Source organism: Danio aesculapii, chromosome 13, assembly GCF_903798145.1.
Source record: "Danio aesculapii chromosome 13, fDanAes4.1, whole genome shotgun sequence".
Lineage (NCBI taxonomy): Eukaryota > Metazoa > Chordata > Actinopteri > Cypriniformes > Danionidae > Danio > Danio aesculapii.
In genome coordinates this window covers 32,874,143-32,895,987 of record NC_079447.1, presented here as the reverse complement: position 1 = coordinate 32,895,987, position 21,845 = coordinate 32,874,143, and the positions used below count along the sequence as shown (strand labels likewise).

General features: G+C 39.2%; 1 protein-coding gene across 4 annotated transcripts; it reads right to left on the bottom strand.

Annotated features, from left to right (window-relative positions):
- Window positions 1-562: 562 nt before the first annotated feature.
- On the bottom strand, window positions 563-9,166 carry zbtb18 (zinc finger and BTB domain containing 18). 4 transcript variants are annotated; one of them, XM_056470682.1, is made up of 2 exons: window positions 8,762-9,166; window positions 563-5,154 (listed from the first exon to the last, which is right to left on the bottom strand). In XM_056470682.1, the coding sequence occupies exon 2, from the start codon at window positions 5,138-5,140 to the stop codon at window positions 3,527-3,529; it is 1,614 nt and encodes a 537-aa protein (XP_056326657.1). In that variant the 5' UTR covers window positions 5,141-5,154; window positions 8,762-9,166; the 3' UTR covers window positions 563-3,526. The 4 variants fall into 4 exon arrangements, with proteins under 4 accessions (XP_056326657.1, XP_056326658.1, XP_056326656.1 ...); XM_056470683.1 differs by lacking the exon at window positions 8,762-9,166 and adding an exon at window positions 8,320-8,702; XM_056470681.1 differs by lacking the exon at window positions 8,762-9,166 and adding an exon at window positions 7,082-8,214.
- Window positions 9,167-21,845: the final 12,679 nt, after the last annotated feature.

The window sequence follows — 21,845 nt, the reverse complement described above, 5'->3', positions numbered from 1 at the left end:
GGGGCAGGCTTACAGCACAGGACCATCTGTGGCAGTGGCCTGTTGAGTAACGCTCACTGACTTAAAAGTGGTCAGCCTTTAGTGCATCTGTAGGCCAGGTTTGCCGAACAGCGAGACATTAGATAAAGCTGATTTGTTTGTTGGAAAACTGTACTTGAGGAGCTTTGGAAGCAGCTCGTGTGTGTGTGTGTGTGTGTGTGTGTGTGTGTGTGTGGGGGGCAGGGGGAGGGGTTGGTCTTCATACAAGCTGCTGCACATTTTCCCAGGTCCAACCCACGCCTTTACTGGAGCACCAGCCAGACATTAAAGCAGCATCTACACTCACGCTCACACACACACTCACTCACTCACTCACACTCATCCGGACACTATACTCAATCCACAGACCTCACGCACTGGAAAACATGTTTCCACCCACACCAACATCTACAGTAAATAAGATTATTGAACTGAATGCAGAAACAAACAGCGTCTCACCAATCCGCACGTCGTCACTGCTCTGGCAATCCCGCCAGAAGTTTCTGACAGGAAAGAAAATAATAAATAAACTGGCACAGAGAGGTTAAGGTTCTTATAATTTATTGCAGTTTGCACACAATTTAAAAATTTCACCAACAGCACACCAAAAGTACAAAACTAAACAGCCTCATAATTTACTTCCCTTGAGAAAATGAAACATACTATGATTGTCAAAGCTAAATGTCTAAACCCATAAAAAGAACAATGTCAACATAGCAAAAAATCTCAGAAGGGAAGCAATTACATGTGAAGTCCAATCCTTTTTATTTTATCTTTTTTTTTTAAATTCCAGACAGCGATCGTCTTTGAGTTTAACATATATTTTCTTCTTTGCCATTTGATTTTGACAAACAGTTGTTCTTCACACTGGGGTTCCTGGGTTTCAAGTAAACTAAAGGGGTGTCCAATTTATGGATATGCTTCATAGGCCATTTCACAGCTTCATTTCCATTGAACAAAAGTCAAAAAAATAAAAAAAGACATCCAGTATTCCAGCGACAGTTTCCAGTTTTCACCCTCTGAGTATAAGCTGATAACAGTAGTTTAAGGCGGTCAAGTACAACAGAAGCCAACGAAATAAAATAAGAATAAAAGAAAGCGTAGAAAACAAATCAACCCCAGAGTTGATCTTTTTTTTTCTGTCACATTGTAGAGTGCAAAAGGTAAAAGTACCACCGTGCAAAACGCCATGAGGAGCGTGCGCTGTTGGCAAAGCTCAACCTTTTCACTAGCCGTTGCACCAGCCAAATATATGGTAGGACAGTTCCTGAGGCCTGCGTAGGCCCGTGTGCCGCACACTCCTGTCCTGCTGGAAACATGTGCGGAGCCCCCTGGCCCTCTCTAACTAAAGTAGTTCAAGCATTTCAGCTCTATGTGAGTGACTGATCTACGTCTACAGCGCTAAGACATTTGTTTTCTTTGCTTTTAACTTCTCCGGATTTGACAATGAAAGTGTTTTTGTGAAACAAACCAACAAACAAAATGAACAATGTGTTAACATTGCTAAAATTAAACCTTAAAATAATGAATTTAAAGAAAAAATATAGAAATTTTTAAAATAAAAATCACAAATGCTGCAAAAACAACTGATCAAACAATCATAAATTGATAGATTTTTCTTTCTTTCAGTGTAACAAAGTCAATTCGGTTAATAATTAGGCGTATACATGTCATAAAGGCCTCTTTTGCACATCATTCTAATTTCATCAATTTCAAAGGTGCGACCAACCTCGCCGTTCAAGTGACGATAAAAAAAAAAAACACACACAAACACACGCACACAAACCACTCGAGCTTTATGCTGTTTAAAGATCCTTCAGCTTTCTCCAAATAGATGTGCGCTGCTGAGGACACCCATAAAGAAGAGCTGCACCATCAGCCACGCAAATGTGTCTTCGTGGCAATCAAATCTGAAGCAAGTGCCAATTGAAAAGATAAATAAATAAATTACAAACAGAGCCGACATGATTCAAATGACAACAGCCAGTAAACAGGACACCGAGACGAACAGCAGTTGAGGACCCAGCACTGGAAAGAGCAGCGCGAGGAGATGCTAGCAGGAGCAACGCTAGCCTTGTGAACAATTAATGCAGCGATTCTGCCTCTGCTGACACCTGGCCCCTCGTTAACCTCTGAATCCTACGAAATGAATCGCTTCATGCGTGTAGATACTGCAGCCTAATGTCAGTGCATTTCCACATTCTTCACAGCCCAGAAAAAAAAAAAAAACACCCCCGATTCATTCTCTAATGAGACGATAAAACTCAAATCTACCAAGGAATCGAATGAGTTAATTAAAAAATACACTCTCTGATGCAAAACAACAACGAAAAAGAGTAAGTTAAATAAAATTCATGCAATTTCTACAGCGGTAATATTAAAGGTACTTTTTTTTCTCAACAGACAGGTGCCCTGACTGCAATGAATCAGTCAATTACAGTGTACAGCAATACAGCAAGTCACATCTTTTTCAATATACAGGTCAGACATCATGCAACAACAGATTCCGTTTTAAAAACGAAAAAAGTCTCAATAAAACACTACAGAAATCTCTAGAAATGCAGCTGATGTAAAAACCAACCTCAGTAGCAAACGAGCGCAACTAAAATGCCAAAATGACTTCAAATCATATTAAGGAAGAATAGAGGAAAATAATAATAACGCAGCAACTGATGTGAAAAAGGAGGCTGTACATTGCATGAGTGCCTTGTTTGTCTTTCATCAGTCAAGTTTCCTATAATGAGTCAAAAATGTACAAGAGCTTAAGTAACGCGAGCTTAGAGCTTCCTTGTGGGATTTAAAGGACTGACCTGCTCATACACTAGGTGTGTATGTGTGCGTACGCGCATGAATACACATGCATGCATGGCCACAGTCATACATCAGGTATGTTATGGTAGTGCACTATATATATATATATATATATATATATATATATATATATATATATATATATATATATATATATATATATATATATATATATATATATATATATATATATATATGATTACTCAAACAAGAGGCGAGTGTGTACAGGTAAATATATGACCATAGTACCCGTTTAGTGTGTCCTTATTTTTAAACTCCTCAGTCTATGACCTGAAATCTTCATATGCTTTTCATGGCAGATGTTCCTTGAAATTTAGGAGCGTATACAAATACTGTAAATTATATACAGTTGAAAATCCCAATGAATATTTTGTTCTGGTTGCCAAAAACCAGAACCTATGTTTTATAAAAACCCAAAGTAAACAGGAAAAAAAGAGAGACCCTAAGTCAACCAGAAACAAATATATTAAAAGAAAATCAGTAGTAACATTTTCATGTGCTAGTAAAGTGCAATTCAACAAGATTTGCAATGTACATACAAGAAAAATGACTGATTCAGACCCTTCGGCCGTCACTCCTTCCCACTCTTACCTTCACCTTTCTGCCCCCAAAAATGCCACTCAGATCTCTTATTAAATTAACAAGCAGTTCAAACAGTCTGCAATCATTTTAGCATTCATTTCCACAGTTCTTGAGAACTATCTTCCAGTGCCCAGTCTCTGACCGTGGGTAGATTGAGCGCCTCGCTCTTAACCGAGAGCGAGTTGACCAGTTCGCAGTGGAACTTGCGGATGTGTCGATACAAGTCCCCTGACTGTGTGAAGCGCCGCTCGCACCACTTGCAAGCATGCGGCTTCTCGCGTGTGTGCACGACGGCATGCCGGCTCAGGTTGTGTGAGTACTGGAAGCTCTTGCCGCAAGTAGTGCATGTGTAGGGCTTCTCGCCTGAGTGTGTCCGCTCGTGTCGCTTTAATGTGTACATGCAGGAGAAGGTTTTGCCACATATGGAGCATGTGGGGACGTTAACGTCGCCTGCCGGCTTGGCCCGTACGCCTTCCTGTTCACGAAAATGTGTGCTGAGGTGGATTTGCAGGATATGGGGGCTGGGAAAGACCTTGTTGCATAAGGGGCACATGAAGATCTGGGTATGTGGTGCCCCCAGCATGCTGGAGACATAAGGCAACAGGGAGCTCTCCACTCCTGCAGCTTCCTGCACGCGCTCGCTGTCTCCGCCGAGGACATCTGTGTCATCGTCGCCTCCTTTGTCGTCCCGCTCCAGCTCACTGGCCAGCGAGGCCTCGCGCAGAGCCGAGAGGTGAGCTTCCAGGCCCAGCCTCCGCTGCGCAACAAGGCTGAGGTGGGTCCCGTTGGTGCTGGGTGGCTCCTTCACACCACTGTGCTCCATCTCATAGTCACCGCTCACCAGTTCGTCATCATCGGAGCCCGTGTCCTTTTCCACCTTCACTTGAACCAGGGCACTCTGGAGGCTGTCAGGGGTCACAGAGCTGCAGAAGTAAGGGTTGCCAGCAATGTTCTCCCCAGGACCTCCACCTAGGCTCGACTTCACAGAGAGGTCAAGCACACAATCAGTGTCAGCAGAGACTCTCCGAGATGCTGCAGAGCGACGGGAAAGAGAGCCAGAAGAGCTGCTGGGGCTGCCGGCAGGGGATTTGCCAGCATCAGGACCATGCGTTTCTGCCTCCCTGGGGCTGGTGGTGGGAGACGTGGTCCGGTCGGAAGGCAGTCGCATCCACATGCTCCCTGGCTCCTGAGGGCTGTCCCGCTTGTTCTCCATGTCTTCATCATCGCTCTGGAGCAGGTCAGCAGTTGCGGGCCGGCCCGTGCTTCCACCTTCCGAGAAGCTTTCCACCTTGTCCGAGCAGCTGGAAGTGTCCTCTTCCCGCTTGGTGCTGTCGGCCTCAGCCGTGGCCTTCTGCTTGAGCTTCTTCTTGCACACCTTGACGATATCATACATGTGGAGGTAGCTGGCGGCAGCCAGCACATCTTCCACTGGAAGTGATTTAAACTGCAGCTTTCCTTCGTACATGAACTCAAGCAGGAGAGCAAAGGCCGGGGCTGTGACAATGTCGCTGTTCAGATGAACAATGTCCCTTTTGTCTAGCTGGTCCTTGTAAAAGAGGTGGAAGTACATGCTGCATGAAGCCAGCACTGCACGATGGGCTCGGAACTGGGCATCACCGACCAGCACAGTGGAGTCACAAAGGAATCCCTGATGCCTCTGCTCACTCAGACACTGTAGCAAATGTCTGCTGTGGTCTGGAAACTCCATGCTGTCTTCATAACCTGCAAAAGACCACAGATGTTAGTGAGGCTCACTAGAACAACAATTGTTTTGTCTGTGCTCTGTGTGGAACTTCACTCTTTCCCACCCGCTCCGTCCCTTTCTCTCCCTCTCTCGCTCCATGCACACAGACATACTCTCACACACTCTAATTCTCCCTCCCTCCCTCCACCCCTGTGGGAACACTGGAAAAATGTTCACCACAGTCCTGACATAAAAGGATTACAAAAAAGCACATGCAAAAAGTATAATATCACAGTTTATATATTATGCTAATTGTATTTTCCTCACTTGTGCACTTTCAAGTACGCAGAGCTGTTTTTAATATTGCATTTCACACTAACCCTTTTAATTAAAAGTTTAAATAGCATGAGAAGTGGAAAATTAAAACAAACATGTCAATTAAAAATATTCATATTGAAAATTACAGTTAAAGCAATAGAGCCATGCACATTCCATCCCAATCAAGCATAATCAGATGGCATGATGTAAGGAGCTGAAGTCCTGATTCCACAGATGCCTGCGCGAGAGAATCTTTCCTGTTTTTTCCCCTCGCTGTGCTCCTGGAGCAGTTATTTATAATAACCCACTTTGGCCAGGACGCCAAGTATAGGTAACAGGCTTACAGGTACACAAACAGCTCACCATCATAGGCACATTGAATAAGTATACTAAGTACCATGATCTCTAAGGTTACGACAATTGAGGTATCAGAATATCAGCGTGACATGCATAATCAAACGCAGACAGACTGAAAATAAAATACAATCTAGAATATATGATTACATTTTTTTTACACACAAATAATAAAAAAAAACTAAAAATGTTCAAATTAAACTAAAGTGAAAAGAACTTGGAAATCACACCTGTTACCCCCGGAGTTCGCTCCTGTCTATATAAATGCACCAGCGTCATGTTCAACCAACGGACTTAAATGAACTCCTTTGAATCTTCATTTAAATCTGATTGGGATAGCAAGCCAAAGCCCCCCCACCCACCCCAAACAGCGTTCAGACCTTCATTAATGAGGGGCTTATAGGGGGACAGGGGGATAACAAACCTCTCGCCAACCATCTCCTCCCCCTTTACCCCTCCCCAAATCTTTGGAGAAATGGAACATCCTCCCCAAAGAGGCGGTCCACAGCAGATTTACAATACAATCACTTTAAGTGCCCCGTAGTCTACATCAATCCTAATCCTTAAGATGGCTAAAAATAAAGATTGCAGGACAGCTCACAAGGTAGCAGCGATCAAATTAGGAGACTGGGAGGACAGAGAGGGACGGAGAAGGAGGCTTATGAACATCTGATCCAGCTGACTGAGACCATATGGCAGCTGCTGCCCAGATAAAGAGATTAAGACTAGGAGGAGTGCGATTACAGCTGTCTAGCCAATTCAGGCAGCTCAAATCTGCAAGTTCTAAATTAGTCCTTACAAACAGGGAAAAAAAGGAAAGAGTTGAGCAAAAGCCTGACGAAGGGACATTTCGAAGAACGTTTGCGGATTTATAGCATTTCAGCCGCTTTTGGAAGATTAAGAATTGTTCAAATCTCGCCATTTAAAGTAAAAACTGATTTTAACGGATTAACAGCACACAAACCACAAGATTTTCTTGTTTTAAATCAATAATGCTATAATAGCTAACTAACCTACCGACAACACAACTGTACGCGGTCACAGCAGAGCAACAATTTGCCATCGAGACTGAGAAGTGACTGAAAAAAAGAGCCGTAAACAAACAGAATAATGAAACGCTTGCATGGAAACCTCTTCATGGCAACAAAAAGTGTCACTTGTCCCCAGCCTGGTTACACTACACCAGCTCGAAATCCTTTACTTCCCATTTCACGCACTCTGATGGCAAAAGGACTTAACGAGAGCTTCCTATTCAAAACACATCCCTGTTGCCCGGACCCCCCGGTACAGTACCTGCAGTACGCATCAACTTGATTAAGTCCACAGTTGTGGTAGCGCCGGCTGTAACTCCCTCCGCCGAATCAATGAAAGGGTAGAGACGCGAAAGAAAGAGAGAGAAAATCAAACTGTGAGGGACAGATGCAAAGTGGAGGAGATGTTGGAGGGGAATGCGATGCCTCCTCCTGCACACAGATCCGCACACACACTAACTCCCAGTCTGTGCGTTAGAAGAAAAGACTGGGGGATGGCAGCCTGTCAGCTGCTCTGACATCATGTTCAGATGGAAATGCTACCTCCAGCTGTGCTCCTTTTAGTGCCATATGCTACTCCTCTACACTCTTGCCACCAGCCTCTCCTTTATACAACTTTGTTTCTCTTTCCCCCTTTAAAAAAACGGGAGGAAGGGAAGTGTTGTGAGGTGATTCTGTAGAAAACTAGCCAATTCCCCCCTTCGGTTGTAATCTCTCAGCAAAGAAGAACTTGGAAATGGGTCCATCTGAAAGCCGACACTTTTTTCTAACCTAGTTTCCTGCACTGAGAATTTAAATACCCTCAAGTTTTTTTTTCTTCCCCCCTCTCCTTCCAGTAACCATAAACAAAGGCCAGCACAGCACATTTGCAACTGACAGATCCACGCAGCTGATATTGTTTTCGACTTCTTTATGGTTCACTGGCCGCGCCATTACCGTCATTCATTTTACTAACCCTTTGGACAACTGACAGAGCAGGGGGAAAAAAAGAAATAAGAAACAATGGGAACAATCATACGGGCCTTATAAGTACGGTTCAAACAAAAGCCACTGTATTCCGCTTAAGCACATACAAAACTCCTTTCTTCGCAAGTATCATGCTCATTTCTGTTCAACTTCTTTGATATGAGCCAAACAACAGTTTCCTGTTTGCCACAAAAATAAGCAAAACAAAGATATGCAACTACAATGTGAAGGTCTCTTCTGAAGGATGTCACACTCATGAATACAAACAACTCACTGATACGCACAAATAATACAAAACTGAGGAGTTAACTACATCTGTCACGTACATTACACTTGCTCTCAGGGGATTTTAAACAATTTACAGGAGCTTTTTATCATAAGGAATAAACTATAAGGAAAGCTACAATTATTGCTTAATCATAAAAATAAACAACACTTTCCTGGTTTACAAAGAATTTGGTTAGCATAAAGAGATAACTTTACAAAGAAACTTGTTTTATAGTATGACACGTCAAAGCAAAATAGTTTTCAAACCTGGGAAGTTCTCCAGAAAGACTTATCCGAATGGTGCCAAGTTAGCCCTTCTCAAACTTAAAAGCTATTACAGCAAATAAACAGACGCTAAAATAAAACAAACTACGAGTCCACCAAGGTAGGAAATGGTATTATAGCAGGCTACTCCTACACAAACACACTCACACACAGCGCACTGCCGACGGTCTTTCTCTGGATCCTGACCCCGTACGTTCAGGAAAAGCTAGCTTGCGTGGCTAACAAATAAAAAGTAAGCCTTCAACCTGCTGTGTTACAGTTTTGCGGCAGGCCCCGATGCCACGCGCTCGAGCAACTCATTCTGCGCGTCAAGACCAACAACAGTCGCGTGAAAAAGATCGCTACTTTTCCCCATAACAATCCAGCCCGTTCTCCAACCCCCCTTTCATCTCCTTAAAGAGCACCTCGTATCACAGGCACTTACAGGCAGCCAGGTCCAACGTCTTCCTGCTTCCTTCGTCTAATCCTCTCAGCGAGAAAAACAACTCGATTGACTTTCAACTGCTTTCCATAACAACCTGCAGTGGCAGGAAAGACGGAGCGGGCGAGCGGAGCGACGAGAGAGCTGCGGCAGCCAGATGTTTCCGAGCTGTTGCTACTCAACTCTCCGGTAAAGAGGAAGCGCTTGACTGGCAGCGCGCAAGCCAATGGAAGAGGCGAAAAGAAAAGCGAAGGCAAATTGGAAGCTGCCGCTGAGGGGGGAAGAGGGAGGGATGTCTCTTTCTCGGCGTAGGTTGACACCAGGCAACAGTGAGAAAGCAGAAAAAAAAGGCCGAGCGAGCGAGCGAACGGACGGGTTCCTCGAGCAGACTGGCGCAGCGCGCGGATCGAGGGACATTGCGCAATGTTACGTGGGTACTGTAGTCACGGGCAGAGCAGCGGTGGAGAACAGGTGCACTGCAACTTCCTCCAGAGCCGCGGACACACGCACACACACACAGAGAGGTAGTCACATGGCTAGCGGAGAACGATATGGCCACTTAAAATAATATTGCAAATGAGGAACAGACAGACGATATTAGCCGAGCGTCGAAATTATTTACATTACAATAAAATAAAAAGTAACATGTTTCAAAAGTGAGCTCTAGGGTTCAAAATCTTCAAATATTTGACGTACAAAATAGGTCCTCAAATAGATGCATAATAATAATTATGATTATGCGAAATTATTATTGCAAATGATAATGGTTATTATCTGAAATACTGCCAAGGGGTTTCCTAGCTCTAATCGCGAGTTTTAATGTGAATTTTATTTGCATTTCATCCGCAGACAAACGGTATTACACGCTTTTTAAAATAAGAGAGCGCATGAACTCAATTAGAAGTTGTGCTTTATTCATTTGACATTATTCTAGATTAAATTATAATACGATGTATGGCCTACAAATAAAAAAATCAAACAAACACAAATAAATAAGTAAATACATTTCCCCAGTACTGGGTTGCAGCTGGAAGGGCATCCGTTGTGTAAAACATATGCTGGATAAGTTGGCGGTTCATTCCGCTGTGGTGATGATGAATAAATGGACTTTTAAGAAAGGAAAATTAAGGAATGAATAAATAAACAACTGAATAACTAGAAACATAAATACATGGATAAGATTATGACTAGTGGAAGAAAAAGACAATAATCTTTCTTAAGAAAGGTAGTAGATTGTATTATTGTATTAGGCCTATGTAAAAAATAATAAAAAGCAGGATATAGATATAGAATGAGTAGGAAAATAATGCACCATAAGCAATAAACACATAGAATAGCTATAAATAAATAAACATGAATGAATGAACAGAAAAATAAATACGTGGATAACATTATGGATAATTGAAGAAAAAGATAATAATATTTTTTTAAGCAATGAAGTAGATTGTATTAGGCCTATGTAAAAATAATATTAAAAAGCAGGATATAGATATAGAATGAAAAGAAAAACAGTGCACCATAAGCAATGAACTCATGGAATAATAAATAAATAAACACGAATAAATGATTAGAAAAATAAATACATGTATAAGTTTATGTATAATGGAAGAAAAACACAATAATCTTCCTTAAGCAATGAATTTGATATTATTGTATTAGGCGTACGTAATGGAAAAATAATGCGAACTCATGGGGGAAAATAATAAACATGAATGAATAACTAGAAACACATGGATACGATTATGATCGCGGCGTCAACAGGTGAGCGTTTGCAATGCTAAGTATGTGCAATGGTCCACAGATGGGCTAAGTTCACTCAGGACCTTTGTGAACAGAAAGTCACGTGTTCGGCATATTTGGCTGCTCGCCGCACCCGCCCGTCATCATCATCATCCACGCTCCCACACTCATGCGTCCCAGTAAACTAATTGGCGTTACTAATACATTTCAAAACAAACCACTGTCCTACTGGTGCTGGAATCTTGACATAATAACATTATAATTTAATGCAAATAATGGCCTCATTAAGCTGATGTGGCAAATGAGTCCAGGCATGTGATGTGTTTGGTGTTTTCCATGTCGTCACCCAACAATCTACTCCTTGTTCTGGCTAAGAGTTGTCCTCGACTATCATAATAAAAATATAATCAAATATGAATCACATTAATTGCTAAGTTTTCGCAACTGAGCTTTTCATTTATCTAAGGTTATGTGTTGATAAAAACAAGTTAGCTTGTTAGCTTGAGTCGTCAAAAGACTTTATTTTGTGCACAGTCTGTGTGTTTATTGTTTAGTCTTGTTTTAGTTAAGAACAAAAGATGCATTTTACCACACAAACCCCTTAATTAAACTGTTTTTATGAGGGGGAAAAAGTGTTTTACACATATAGTTGCAACTATTAGCATAACTGCTGTTAGCTCTCTGCTCCAGTATGATAATCAACAGGCCTTTTTGATCCTAAATGTTTGTTTTTTCCTTTTTTTGAGATGACAGTCCCTTGAATACGGCTGTGCCATCAGCAAAGCACGGCTGATGTTTGAAATGATATTTACTGGAGTTCTCTCCATCTGTTCAGACTGAAGTCAAAGATGTGAGGCCTCGCGTCTGTGCAACTAAGAGCAATGTTTTGAGGCGCCATAGAGGACTAGTAAAAGTCATTTTATTTTATTGTTACAGTAATAGAAATATTTGTGACTTAAATTTATCAATTAATAATTGTTCATCGTATGTATTTTGTAGTAGATGTAAAGTATTGAAATGAATACATAGTCATATTACAGAAAGAGAACTATCAGGTCTCTGTATATTTATTTGCTTGTAAAATGGAATGCTCATAAAATTGATTGCACGTACAAAACTAAACTGGATTCTGTATTTATGCTGTTATATGCTATAAGATCTGACAGTTGATTGTAATCAGGTAGTTCTGCATTCCCACCTCTTGAGGTCACTGTGGAATCCATGATTGTGGATGATACTGGATTCACACAACACACATATGGGAGCTGATGCCTTTTATGCATTCTTGCATGCACAAGATAATGCATAAGGGATATATTTATAGTATATAATATGTGTTGAACAAATAGGAAAAATATTAATGTATATTTGTTTTTCTTTTGTGGGCATAAGCAGTATTAGACTGACATTTATACTGATGTTTAAGAACTGATTAAATATGTACATAGTATTTGTCCATTGGTACATCTGCACACAGACTATGAACATTGTAGAACCACAAATGCAAATGCAAGCAAGATAGTTTATTAATTTCTTATTATTCTTAGAGTTATTAATGTGGGACACAAAAAAATGAAAAATAGAGATAATTTAAAATGCATTTCTAAATGATTTGTGTCCACATCTTCTTTTAGACACTTTGAATACTTAGATGATAAATGCTGGATTCAAGCGAATACTATCTGGACTGGGAATTTTGTGCTTTATTAGCAGAATTGCTTTGCAATAATATTTTAGTAATACAAAAATTACAGAAAAACAGATGCCATTAATGTATAATAACACAATTAAATATTAAACAAATATATTTTACCTTAACAATTTAACTTATTAATTTCAGCGTTGTTTAAGTTTACAGTTTTCTACACCATAATCAAATAGTAATATTTATAATAATTATATTATAATAACTACACTGTAAAAAAAAATGCGTAATTTTACGGTTTATTTTCAGCAGCTGGGGTGCCAGAAAAAAAAACATTAATTAACGGCTGTTAAATTACAGAAATTTACCGTAAAATAACAGGCATTAAATTACAGAAATTTTCTTAAATTAAATTTTTTTTTAAATAAATTTCTGTTATTCAACCTCTGTTATTTTACAGTAAACTTCTGTAATTTAACGGCCGTTATTTTAAGTTTTTTCTCAATGTGGGCCATTGTACAGGTGGGCCACTTCAGGCTCACATTAAGGCCCAATCGCAGTTCTCCCCCTTCCCCATGGCCCTTAAAACCAAGGGTGAAGGGGAAGGGCTTTAAAATTTACCCCTAAGAATTGGGACACCACTACAGCACCTGCACACGTCATCAGATGTCATCGCGATCTCTTGCTTCATATGAGATCAGACGATCGCGACTGCTGTAGTTATTCCAGTTGTGTTATTTTTTGTTTTTATCTTCAGGAAATCACCGAAGGCATATATTATGTTATCATGATCTAATGTGGCAATAAGATCGTAACTGTACTGTGCATTTACAGTGTCCATATTCATCTATGTAAACACACCAAAAACAACATTAAGATTATACTGTAAAAAGCCCATTCCCAGTCACTAGACTTTTCTGACAGGTTATTCGAGTGTCATCGAGTGACAGAATTTTGTGAGACTGCTATATAGGAGTTATGATTATGGATAGATCGCGTAATTTACAGTTTTTTATTTTTATTTTTTTAAAAAGCATGATGGTAAAACATGAATGTGGTTATGAATATATTAAAACATGTGCTTTTTTGTTGTAAAAATTTGTAATAATGACAAAAATACTAATTTGTGGCTCTCCTTACTTCCGGGTGCAGCGATCCTGCCGTTGTAGCTGGTGTATTCTGGGAAATTTTCTTACCCCTTGATTTCGAGTGTGGTCCCGAAAAATCTTCGTTCAAAGGGGTATTTCCCCTTCCCCTTAGGGAAGGATGCCTTCAAGCTAAAGAGAATCAGGACACTCCTATCCCTCGTTTTGAGTGTTCCCGTGCAGGGGTTAGGTGTGTCCCAATTCTCTTAAGGGGAAGGGCTAAGGGGTAGAATTTTCATTGGGCCTCAATTTGTCTGGGCCTAAGGAAGACCACCCGTGCCGCATTACTGCCTAAAGTGGCCCACATTCGTATGATATCTGAGATGTGAGAGTACATCTGCTGATCTAGTGTTATAAGAATTTGAACATTACTCCATTTACCAACTAAAGCTTTAAAAATAAAAACTAAGATATGTTGTTTTCTCCTTAACTGTAATGAGGTCCATTCTGTCATTTTATATAAATATCAGTCATGTGTGCGCGCAGTTGAACCAGTGACAAATCTTAAGGCACTATGATAAACCATATCCAATTTTTAAAAAACATTCAGTGGTGCGTGCATATAAAGTATATCTTTAGTGGTGTAAAGTAACAAATGACAAATACTCAAATAACTGACACTGAATAGTTTTTCCTCAGGAATTGTACTTTTCTAAGTAGTTAAAGAATGTGTACTTTAACTTTTTCTCCACTTTTATCTGCAGTCACTACTTTATTATGCATTTATTTTTACTTGTTGAGGAGGATTGGCTAGCATAATCAGTCCCATGATTACCATCAAATCAAACCACGCATGGAAAAATACAGATAGACTGAACTTAAGACATGGATGCAGCAAACATGTACACTGTTGCTGTCAGATTGTGAGTCAGAGTTCAAAGTGTACAGCTAGATTTTTGCCCCTTAGGTTACACAGATTTCGCTCCACATGTAAATATATCAACCTGCTTCCTGTTGGCTTGTTATAGAGGCATATTAATGTAACGTGCTCTCACATTATATTAATCTCACATTTTAAATGTATATTCCATGAATGCCAAACAATTTAACTTACTTAGAAATACTCGTAAAATCAATGGGAGTGATGTAAGCTACATTTTTAATGTGCAGGGTAAATAAGATGAAATAATTTTCACAGCGTAATACTACTCTTGAGTACTTTTAGAAGTGCTACTTTTTACTTATGCTTTGAGTAGTATTCAGAAGGCATACTTTTTCTTTACTTACACTACATTAATAATGGTATTTTTCAGGTTGGCAGTGGTGCAGTGGGTAGCGCTGTCGCCTCACAGCAAGAAATTCACTGGTTCGAGCCCCGGCTGAGTCAGTTGGCATTTTTGTGTACAGTTTGCATGTTCTTCCCTTGTTGGCATGGGTTTCCTCCAGGTTGGGGGTTGAGCGTTGGAGCGTGAAGGATATGAAAGCTGAAAAATTTTGGAAGTTTAGTCTATTAGCCTTTTTAAGTTATCTGTACTTAAACATTTAAGTTATTTCAACGAAGAGACCACATTTGGTCAACTCAATGAATTAAGTTGTTGTTTTCCCATTACTCAAACAAACTGAGGGAATCACTTTCCTTAACTTATTAGAGTTTACAGTGTAGAAAATATACTTTTACTTTACTTGCACTACATTTGACATGTATTGATATTTTTCAGTACTCTTTCCCCTACTGCTTATTACATAACCACCATGGACCAATGGCAATTCAGCATTTACCCTCCAGAGCCGATTTTTCCAGAAAGTTCACTTTGGCAAGCTGTTTCAAACTCCTAAAAACAGGCCTGATTTTTTTCAAGATGACATTTTTGTTTAATATAGATTGGTAAAATATAGCAAACTATTTTTTATATACAGTAGATTCACAGAAAGCTCCAGACAATACAAAACCCAACAGAAAGAGGCATAATGTTGGCAAAAAACAGTATATAACACATTCTCGTTTATGGATTGTACGTAGGAAAATGTAAGACATTGAGGAGACAGTAGAGAAGTTTCTTACAAGTGGAGGTGCGGAAAGAGCAGTGTATAAATATACGCAGACAAATATAAATCCATATGAAATGTGCAGTGGTGGCACAATGAAACAGCAATGTCACCCTCACACCCAACACAGACAGGCAGCAGAGAGACGTGTTCCCAGGGGAAGCGGACGACCGTATCATCAGATGGCCGATCACACACTCTCTGGAGAACAGTGAGATTGTTTATCTGGAGCTCAGTCTTTTCTCCTTCTCTTGGGACACTGCAGCAGCACGTCACCCAGTGCACACAGCAGCCTCACAATTATTATAGCTCATAATAATTAGCATTTAATGAAGCACCCAGCCATATGGAGGAATCCGTCTTTAACTGGTAAAAGCATGCTGATAAATGAAGGTTAATGCTGGGTGATAAATAACACAGCTGGAAAAAGGACTATATGGCTCTGGGATGAAATATAAATGTATTATAACTTCTTCTGCCATTCAGGTCTGGTTATGGGTATGTGTTTCCATTTAAAATCATACACTTAAAGCATTGATTAAGTTCTAGAGAGATAGAAAAACAGCTTGAAGACTTAAGTAGGTTTGAAAAAAAGTTTATTACACTGAAATTGTCTAACAATAAATAAAATAAGATTATTTAAAAAAGGTCTCAGTAATTTTGTTAAAGTGATGATATAAATGAAAATGATATATATACAGTACATACAGTTGAAGTCAGAATTATTAGCTCCCCTGTTAATTTTCTCCCCCAATTTCTGTTTGACGGAGAGATTTTTTCAACACATTTCTAAACATAATAGTTTTAATAACTCATTTCTAATAACTGATTTATTTTATCTTTGTTATGATGACAGTAAATATTTATTTGACTAGATATTTTTCAAGACACTTCTATACAGCTTAAAGTGACATTCTAGGCTTAACAATGTTAATTAGGTTAAATTGGCCATTTAGGGCAATTAGGCAAATCATTGTATAACGATGGTTTTTCTGATAAGGGCCCAATAATTTTGACCTTAAAACGTTTTTTAAATAATTTAAAACTGCTTTTATTCTAGCCGAAAAAAACTATTTTGACTATAAAAATATTATCAGACATCAACATAATTTGGAAAATATTTAAAAATGAAAAAAAAAAATTCAAAGGCGGGCTAATAATTCTGACTTCAACTGTATATACACAAACACACATGCATATGCAGTCATCGGCCACTTTATTAGGTACACCTTACTAGTACCGGGTTGGACCCTCTTTTTTTTCAATTCAATTCACCTTTATTTGTATAGTGCTTTTACAATGTAGATTGTGTCAAAGCAGCTTCACATAAAAGGTCATAGTAAATTGGAACAGTGTAGTTCAGTTTCTTAGGGTTTAAGTTCAGTTCAGTTTAGCTCAGTTCAGTGTGGTTTAAAAATCACTACTGAGATCCTGAACACTGAAGAGCAAATCCAACGATGCGCAGCTCTACAGATCCTGAACCATGCAAGCCAGTGGCAACAGCGGAGAGGGAAAAAACTTCACTAATTTCTGAAAGTGAAGAAAAAAAACTTTTCTATATATTTTTTATAGATATTATTGAACATGGTCTACCTACTAAAAATCATGTAGCTCATTTATATAGAAAATGAATGCAGGATAAATCTGATGACTCTTATAATATCAAAAGAAATCGGAAATTAGAGTTAAACACTATAATAGAGGATTAAATGTGAGGAACAAAATTGTGCACTAGGGTATAAGCAGTCAAATATGTAAGGAGTTTGACTGGAAGATGAAGTTCTTTAGATTCCATTAGTGGTCACTAAATTGTATAGTTCTTTACAATTATCACAATGCTGGAGAGATTGTGGAGAGGTGGGGGATTATGTTCATATATTTTGGGAATGTCTCAAAATACAAGTGTACTGGCTGGACCTCATAGAAGGGATATTAGTGAAGTTTTAGCATGCACCCAGTTTTTTATTTATTTTTTTGCTTGATGGGATCCCCCCGATCAGTTTAGTAAGTCTCACCGATTTGTACTACGTATATTATTAATAACAGCTAGGAAGATAATTACAGTGAACTGGATGAAGACCTGTCGACCTACTTTCTACAGAATAAACACAGAGACTGAATCAGATATACAGTTGAAGTCAGAATTATTAGCCCTCGTTTGAATTCTTTTTCTTTTTTAAATATTTCCCAAATTATGTTTAACAGCGCAAGGAAATTTTCACAGTATGTTTGATAATATTTTTTCTTCTGGAGAAAGTCTTATTTGTTTTACTTCAGCTAGAATAATTATTTTAAGTCAAAATTTAAAATTAAGTCAAAATGATTAGCCCCTTTAAGCTATATATTTTTTTTAATAGTCTACAGAACAAACCATCGTCATAGCTTGCCTAATTACCATGTCCTGTCTAGTTAACCTAGTTAAGCCTTTAAATGTCACTTTGTTCTATTGAAGAGTCTTGAAAAATATCTAGTCAAATATGATTTACTGTCATCATGACAAAGATAAAATAAACCAGTTTAAAAAAAAATCTGTTGAAAAAATCTGCTGTCTGTTAAACAGTAATTGGGGAAAAAAATAAACAGGGGGCTAATAATTCTGTACTTCAACTGCGGGTGAAATCAGACATTTTCCAACAAATTTGGGCATTAATCAAAACGTATTTACTTGATCTTTGACATGTTATCAGGGACTTTGTTGTAGTTATTGTCTTTATATTGGAGTTTTATTTATTTATTTACTTACTTTTTTATGCTGTCATTATTATTTTTTATTATTATAATTTATTAAAACATTTTTTATCTACCTACATTTATCTTTAATAAATGTTAGGTGTATACTATATTTATAAAAGGTGTAATAAAAAACAGTAAATAAATAATAATAATAAAACAGATGACTCTTCCTGCACTATGCAGATTTTGTCTAATTAACTACTCTACATAATGACAATGCCCCTCCCCCAATACCATATGCAACTGCAACAGTTCATGACTGTGTTCAAATATGTGCCCCAGCCTAAATTTTATGGCCTGTTTTCACTGAGTGGTACGGTAGGGTACGGTACGGTTTGGTACGCTTTTATGGCCATTTCTACTGTCAAAAGGTACCAAAAAGCAAACTGTACCGTACCGTACCGTACCACTTTTTGGGTACCCTTTTTGCAAAGGGGAATAATGAAAATAACTGACTTCTTGAACTGATGATAATAACGTGCACGTGATTACTGATGTGGTTCTGACAGTCTTTCAGAAATAGACAAACGCGAGCAAATGGAGAAAGGAGCAAATGATTCTTTCAGCAACATAAACCATGAACAAACTGCCATGTTTAACTATTATCATCATCTTTTGGACTATTATGAACTTGACGGAATTATTTTCTAATAAGAGGTTACATGTGCTGATGAAGATTAAAGATACAGATGAGAGGTTTGCTCTGACTGGGCTATGTTGCGTGTTGTTTTTGAACCCAAATAAGGACTAACTGTATGCTGTGTGTATTTTTCTGTAATTTGTAACATATCGGAGACTGTAAGGGTCTTTATGTGTTCATATAAGTTGCATTTATTTATTTATTTTATATAATCGCAGACGTTACAGTAGGCTATTTTGCACTGTCATTAATTTGCAGTTATAATCAGTTATAATCGACGCTGTACGTCGGCGGACTTGAGACGCAGAGAGGAGCTGACCACGACGACGACGACTGGGTTCAAGTCCGGGGAAGAGCGGTTCCAGAAATCAGGTAAGACAAAAACAGAATCCATAAAATAAAGTGAACAAGTTCATAACAGGGCGAGAATGTGGTAAAATCCGAAAACATGGTAAAAAAAATCAGACGAGGGCTTTTCTTTTGTTGGTTGTAGACCACTGGTTGTTGGTTGGGTTTAGGGAAGTAAGTAGGCGGGTCAATCTGTAAAATTGGTTGGGTTCAGGGAAGAAGGAGGGTGGGTCGCCCAGTCAATCATTCAGCCAGTCGGACAGACAGACGATCGTTCAACAGCGGCCTCTGGTGGGTTTACGCGAGAACAGCGCGGGCGCGAACGGCACTCGCGAGAGACAATTGAGAAGCGAAAATTCGCACACAGCGGCCTCTCGTGGATTCGCGAAAACAAAAAATGCAAAAATACGTACCTCCCGGCACGTATTTCGCTGTCTCCAGAAACGTTTACGGGACTACGTTTTCAGAATGAGCCTGGGTTGGTCATATGCTTAAGCCTGCAATAAAAATTTTGAAATGAACCCCTTACTTTATGTACTGGCCCAACTTCATATATTTATTCACAATTTTACTTATCTATTACCATCCATACACATCAGGTTTAATTGGAAATAAGTCATCACCACACTTGTCAAGTTATATTACATATAAACTTACCCTAAAAATCACTTCCTGCAGATCAGAGGATCCAGTGACATTTTTAACAGAAGCTAAGAACAATACCACTTCAAGTAAATAATTCATGACCTACCTGTCTCACTTGCAGGCCTCTTATTAGGCAGGGGAACAGCTGTTCTTTCCCACAGCTCACCCAAAGCCTCTGGAGGTGCTGCATCTGTTTTGGGGGAGGGCACATCCTCTAGGGTTCAGGCGTCAGGGGAAACTGCTGTGTGTTTAACTTGTTTATCCACAGATGGTGGAGATCAGGCCACAGAAAGGAAGCTTTAGTTTAATTTCACAATGCTTCTGTCTGTCAAGCAATGGCTTATGTCCGCAAACCTACACAAGTATTTGATGGTAATTCTCTTTTGAATGGATCAAATGTGAAACCAGTGCACTGCATATGACTGTAGGTCCAGGATATTAATGTGTTGTGTTATGTTTTCAAGGTCTAATACACATTCACATCTGCTTGCCTAATCACATCTGCATGTAATTGAATCTGGAGCAGCGTTGGGTATGATGTGCCATTGGTTACGCCAGCACTTCCAGCAGAAGTCTTTCAAATTCAGATGTTTAGTGGCTGGCGATTTTGTTGTAAAATAGTAATATAAAGCCTCGTTCGTTCATGCATTTGTAAACAGAAACTTGTTATGAGCAGTATTTACCTTAAAGGGATAGTTTACCTACAAAGTTACCAAAAATAGTCAAAGTGGTCTTTCGGTGGTTCAATAGTATGAAGCTATGCGTATGCTTAATTATAATACCTAAAGGTGCCCTATAATGAAAATCTGGATATACCAAGGCATAGTAGAATAATAAGAGATCAGTATATGGAAATGTACATACCATCAGCCTCAGAGACCATTGTTTACTCGTTATCATGTAAATTCCACTAATGTAAAACCCTGGTGGACAACTGGCCAATCAGAAGACAAAACAAACTGTGACGAGACTCACGGGCCCGCTCTCTGCATTTGCATGTAAGACTACTTTAGGTCGTTCATCCGTACCTGACGTCATCAAGAGAACCCAGACTCATGTAGCTCTGAGATCATTACAACCCAGGCTCATTCTGAAAACGTAACGCTATACATTTCTGGAGACTGCGAAATACGTCCCACGAGGTACTTTTTTTGCAGTTTTTGTTTTCGCAAAACCATGAGAGGCCGCTGTGTATTCTTTTCGAAATCTCAAATTTCTGTCGCGACTGCCATTCGCGCCTGCTGTTCTTGCATAAAACCACCAGAGGCCGCTGTTGACTGACTGTTTGACTTCCCTAAACTCAACCAATTTTATTGATTGACCTGCCCACCCACTTTCCTAAACTCAACCAAACAATTTTCGAAAGCAATGCAGAAAAAGAAAAGCCCTCATCTGATTTTTAGCACGTTTTCAGATTTTACCACATTCTCACCCTGTTATTTACTTGTTTATTTTATTTTTTGGGTTCTTTTTTGTCTTACCTGCTTTCTGGAACCATTCTTCACCGGACTTGAACCTCGTCATTGTGGTCAACTCCTCTCTGCATCTCAAGTCTGCCAGCATACATGATGAGCTAATGGGAAAAACTGGTTACAGCAGGAAAGCTGTCCATACGAAAGTAAGCAGTCAGCCGGTATGCGCGAAAAGGAGCGGTGTTATACCGCCCCGTAGCGTTCGTTTAAAAGATGAAATGCAGCCGTACGTACCTCTGGCTACATAGTTCTGGCTAAGTTTCGTTATAATTTAGCCTTTATCCACATCTCATGAGCAAAGGTTAAAGTTACTCTTGGTTTATATTTGTCTGTGTTCTGCATATATCATGCAGTTTGTGTGTGTGTGTGTGTGTGTGTGTGTGTGTGAGTTACACGTTAGAACTCATTAATATTCACGACATGATCCAAATATGGTCAATTATGGACCTTCTGATTCTATGAATATTTTATGGAGTAATAAATGAGCATATAAAACCGTTTCTGGAGATTTTTTTAACTTAGCGAAGCCAAAACCTACTAGATAGCAGAGAACAATTTAACTTATTAAATCATTGCAGTATATGACACCATTAATAGAAAAATAACATTATTCAACAGTTTTTTTCTCCTCGTCGTCAATATAGGGCACTCACGAGAATGCCTGACTTCCTCTGTTTGACACAAAGCACAGCCACATCTGAGGTAAAACGTCAGCAGCGAGACCGACCACAAC